The 5,264-nt window shown below is 37.5% G+C and overlaps 2 protein-coding genes across 2 annotated transcripts in view; one reads left to right on the forward strand and one right to left on the reverse strand.

Annotated features, from left to right (window-relative positions):
• The window catches only part of LOC118432568 (ubiquitin-protein ligase E3C-like), a gene marked incomplete in the record, with an annotated part of 18,497 nt that extends 16,405 nt beyond the window's left edge, over positions 1-2,092 (forward strand). The window contains 1 exon segment of the mRNA XM_035844190.1: positions 1-2,092.
• The window catches only part of LOC118431494 (peptidyl-prolyl cis-trans isomerase FKBP9-like), a 13,641-nt gene continuing 10,045 nt past the window's right edge, over positions 1,669-5,264 (reverse strand). The window contains exons 7-8 of the mRNA XM_035842736.1: positions 4,844-5,013; positions 1,669-3,186 (exon numbers count right to left, since the gene is read on the reverse strand). Coding sequence (XP_035698629.1) covers positions 3,010-3,186; positions 4,844-5,013 — 347 coding nt within the window. The 3' untranslated portion in view covers positions 1,669-3,009. The remainder of the gene's footprint in view (positions 3,187-4,843; positions 5,014-5,264) is intronic.

Consider the following 5,264-nt stretch of genomic DNA (forward strand, 5'->3'; position numbering starts at 1 on the left):
ATGATTTCTCAACATCCGTTCCCTCAGTGAAACAATGGACTGACTCCATTATAACACAGTGGTGGAGTAGACAAAATGCACACTGATGTAGAAAGAAAGATAGAGTTTTCTCTGTCTCACATTTATAGTGAATATGACAACAGCAATTCAGTACCGGTGAGCAATCTGTAACTTTAAGAGAAACTGCACAGTGTTACTAGTATTCTTCACATGCAAAGTTGTAGAATCGGGAACACAACTGAAGAGCATACATTTGGTTACCATTGATAAAGATTTGACTGTCGTAACTGACAAAATGAATTGTGATCAGGTGTATGTATTGGTGAAGAGTTTTATGGTGGTACTGTCTGATAATTTACATGTGTAGCCAAAAGACAGGTTTGGACCTTTAATAATGAATTTTGAAATTTGCGTCCTCTAAACACATTTGTAATCACAGTAAAGGTGATACTATATGTGGTACCTTCTAAGCAGTTGATATACAAAATTTCATGAACTTATATTCGCGTGTATACACGAGACTTCATTTGAAGAAGTTGATAATTTGTTCATCATGGATTCAGAGAAGATTGAATATATTCTGATGTTTATTGAAGAAACAAGGCATTGACTTCTAACTATTATACTGTGAAACAATTTTCAAGATAGCTCTCTATGTACTATATGCCATTAGGCATGCTGTTGTTTACATAGCTGACTAACGCTCAATGCATCTTACTAGGCCAAAGACAAAGTTTTGCCAGACACAAACTGACTTTTAGTCACAACTGTAGCCTGGACAACTACTAAAACCAAAGATAGCACTTCACAACGCACAGGTCTCAACTGTCTGTAACAAACACTTGGGAAGTGTATAAGAAACGAGTTCAGTCTTCTGTGGATCGCAAGAACTGCTTACATCTCAAGGGATGAACACAATTCCGCCGATAATTGTACGTGTTTGAATACACTACAGATTATACGTTTGATGCATTTGAATGTGCGCACATAAATGCAAGGTACCTTCGATGAATATATCACGTTGGACTGTAATGTGATGCTAACAGCTTTATGTGACACAGAAGATTGAGCTCGTTTATTGCATTCTTCCCTTGTAGCTATTGCTTCTAATGTATACTGACTCTATCTGTTCTTGTTGTGGACTCATCCATGTACCAACTTTGTGTTGATTATTGAAGAAGTCATCAGACAAAGGGTCTAACAGACTGGCTATCTGGCATGTTATAACATGGGACATTTTAGCAAGGGTCTTTTGTGTACATGTAACTAAATTTTGAGTCTTGGATGTGTATTTCTAAGTCATGTGATCCCTTTCAGATATATATGTTCTCTGTCTCATTGAAGCTCCAAGCCTCACATACTAAATGTACACACCAATAATTCAAATTGCTTAATTTGTTTCCTAAGTTAACACTTTGCAACACATCTCAGTAATTGCCACTGACATGTGTTCTAGTTCTGTGTATTTTGGGGCCATTTTGTTTCTTCTAAGCTAGAATGCCATGGAAATTTTGAAAGGGTTAAAAGATAATGATGAAATGTTGGCTGTCATTTATAGCAGCCATATGTATATCATTTTTGGCTACATTAAACAGAAATGATAGATTTTAAGTCCCTATCAGGCTATCCATTTGATATGAAATACGGCATGTGTATTCAGTACTATGGAATATGAAGAGTTTTGTGCGAAATTCTGTCTTATGTGTACATTTTGTCATCATCTTTGTACTACTTATAACTGTGCTTTCTAAAATCACATTGTTACGCAGGGTTAAGGTGTTGCATCTATGATGATATTGGGCTGGTCTCCGCTTTTGTGCAATCTTACTTCTTTGCCCCTGGTTAGATCTACATACTCTTGCAGTCTGTATTCTTTAGAAGTATTAAAGATTCAAAGTGAAGGTTGTTTTGCATCTTGTAACTTATGCATTGCAGAGAGATTTATACATTGATTTATTATGTATCAAAAGTATCTGTTTTTTTATGAACATTGTTTAATGTACATGTTGTTTCATGTATCAACATCACATTGGAGCCAACATTAATCAATATATAGGAACATGCGCAGTGCAAATAAAGTGTGGAAACAGTGTATTCAACTTGTTTGTTTTTTCAAAGCTTAAAGAGTTCCATGACAAATCAATGATAATAGACAGCATTTAAGTTAACATAATTGCCCCATTCATTTTAACATGTAGCATGAACCAATCTCTTATGGGTCTTCATGGAAAAATTGTTCTTATTTTCTGAACATTTAGATTTCATAATGGCGGCAACTTTGGGGTTCCCAGAGGATGTCATCCGTATAATCAAACTATTGTGGTCTAATAGAAGGGGAAAATGATATTCTATGGACAAGAAAGCAAAATCAAAATGTTGTATTCAAGCAACTAGCGGGAAATGCTTAGCATGGCCTGGCAAATTAATTTGATACTTCATATCGTAAAAGTGAAAATTGTAACCCCCCAAGAGGACCATAATTTGAGATGGTCTAAAATCGGAAGTGAGAAAATTTGTTCAAAACCAGTCGTTTTATTTTCTCTACGTTTTGAGTGAAATAATTACCAAAGAATCACGATTTACCTTTTTCTTTAGGCTACTTTTTTTTCTTTAGCGGGATTGAGTTTTAGCTATTTCCTTCTTAGATAATGATAATCATTCTTCTCGTCGAATGAATGCATAGGTCCAAAGAATGACAAATCAGCATGTAGTAGCGTTTTGTAAACTGTGACATTTCAAGAATATTTCTAAACTGCAACATGACGATGATATGCCAGTAGTTATGACTCGGCCATTCGTGATGTCATACCCAGGAGCGGAGGAATTTTTCACCGAGAAGACAATAGGACATTCATAAATGATACCTTTCCTTCTCACTTCAGCAATAGAAGTGGTCGAGTGCGCATCTCCTAAGCGTTGTCAACTTCTGAAGGACTACCACGCACATCTAAGTTTCCATTCTTTTTGGAAAAAAAAAGTAACGGTCTGCTATACATAAAACGGTATATCTTAGAGTTCGTCATGTTTGTCGTGAATTTTTGGACCGGCAAATTCGGCGAAGGAGATGAAACCGTCGCGGTCCCTGTCCTGAAAGGTGAACATGTCGTCTATAAGGTCCTGTTCTCTCCGACCCGGCAGGAAGATGCCTTTGTCGCTGTCGGCCATTTTGTGACAATAGTTGGAAAACTAAAAAGAGAAAGAGAAAATAGAGAAAGAATTAAGAAATTGAAGATATCATACTCTCAGATCTTCATGCATAGAACTTATCTGTATTTCTCTTCGAATGCTAACAATCGCCTTCTTTTCTAATGAGATAAATATTCTATACTTTTATTTTAGACGTGTGTTATTTGTGAAGAGAATATCGTAATCTATGCAAAGAAGGACGTTATTTGTATAACCCATGAGAAACTTTAGAATTTGACAGTTGTGAAGGTTCATCATTCGGAGAAGGTGTGAGGTCGCGGAACTCTAGTTATATAAGCGGGTTAACAGCCAAATAATTATAAAAGTGGCCAAAGTTGTGTATATAGGAAATCGGCTAAGGTCTCCAAGCAGATGTTGTTGTGATATATAACAATATTTTCTGAGTGACAGGCGGGCTTCTCTGACAGTCCCTAACCTCATAAAGCGAATGAACAGTTGAGTAAAAGGTAAAAGTTCTGAAGGGAAAACGTGTGATGTTAACATATGTAAGAACAGTGATGTGTACATGAATGTAGGTGGCGCTTCGACGGGCGGACATGTTGCTACATGGGCTCCTCGCGCGGAACATACAAACCCATCCATTTCATGTTAACTAGTGTATTCAAAAGTCTGAATTGTCATTCTAAAATCCCCTAGACCTGTTTGAGAACATGTACACTGGCTTTAAGCCTACAGTCGTCCATATTTTCACACTTTTAGTAGTCGTGATATTATACCCTATACGAGCCTAATCTGCAGTACCGATCCCGACCGCGCCGTAAAAAGTGTTAAAACGACCGCCAAATTGCCAAATTTCGGTCTTTTCACGAGTGGGGAAATGGCGAAAGGCTCGTAAAGGGGTTCAAGTTTTAAACGTATAGGTAAAGAAATAAACGTTTATTCTTACAATTTAAGATGAAATCAAGGATGACAATGTTTCAAATATTCCAAAGAAACACATTCATGGAGTATTATGTTATCAATGACACGTTTCCTTTGCAATTTACTACTAGAAATGGTCAAGCCTACATGCCACATTCAGGAGGGCTACCACAGCTAAATTACACGTTTTGAGAAATAAGAAGACGTTGAACAAATCCAAAAGTGTTTTTTTTCTGTTTATCAATCAATATATACAATTTTTATTCCAAAATGCTGCAAGGTGTACGTGTTGATTATCTGTGGATGCAATATAAACTTGAGCGCAGGGGGAGCTGTTTTATTGGCTATGTGCTGATGAAATAACAAAATTGAGTTTGTCATTGTATTCTAATGCAATGCAACACACCTCCTGATGTAGGAACAATGATACCAGATTAACTACCGCTAAGTTCTGTGCATTAGTATTTTCATATGCCAAAACAGGAGCACAGAATGAAGGTAACGCAAGAAGGTGAGGTGAAGGGGCCAAATTCTCACAAGGGCTAGCGCAGTCTGGGCTAGCGGGCACAAAGTTGAACACAAACCAAGGCAAACAAACAAACAAACAAACAGACAAACAGAAACAAACAAACAAAACATGATATTTGAAACATGAAAACAGAATGATTAGTTGAAGATTGTACAAGCATACATGCATTTCAAGTTGCTATAAGTAACTGATAAAGTGATTTCTCTTGTAAAATCTAGCACACTACGAAAATAGAGTATTGTATACCTCTTCTTTGGAGATCTTTTTGTCCCTGTTCACGTCGGAGTCGCCGAAGGAGTTTTTGGGCGTCTCTCCGACCCACCAGAATAAGTTCTTCGGTACGTCGTCGGTCGGGTCCAGCACTTCTATCAGCTCCACCTCGAACACTAGCGTGGAGCCGGGAGGGATGGTGCCCTCTGAACGGGAAGTAAACGTGCAATATTATTGAACTGCAAGGGAGAACTCTTCACTTTTCATAAGCAAATAGTAGAATTTGTGCATGTGGTAAAAGTCTTTGCACACAAGATTCCGTAGTTTTATACAGTCTCAACCTTGGGACCGATTACTAAAGTATTCGGAGACCCGCTAGGGGACGTAAAATGCTACTTGTACCTTCTGAAATCGCTGGAAAACCGTAGAAATTGAACAAATAGAGGAGTAAGCCGGC

The sequence above is a fragment of the Branchiostoma floridae genome, chromosome 15 (genome assembly GCF_000003815.2).
Source record: "Branchiostoma floridae strain S238N-H82 chromosome 15, Bfl_VNyyK, whole genome shotgun sequence".
Taxonomy (NCBI): domain Eukaryota; kingdom Metazoa; phylum Chordata; class Leptocardii; order Amphioxiformes; family Branchiostomatidae; genus Branchiostoma; species Branchiostoma floridae.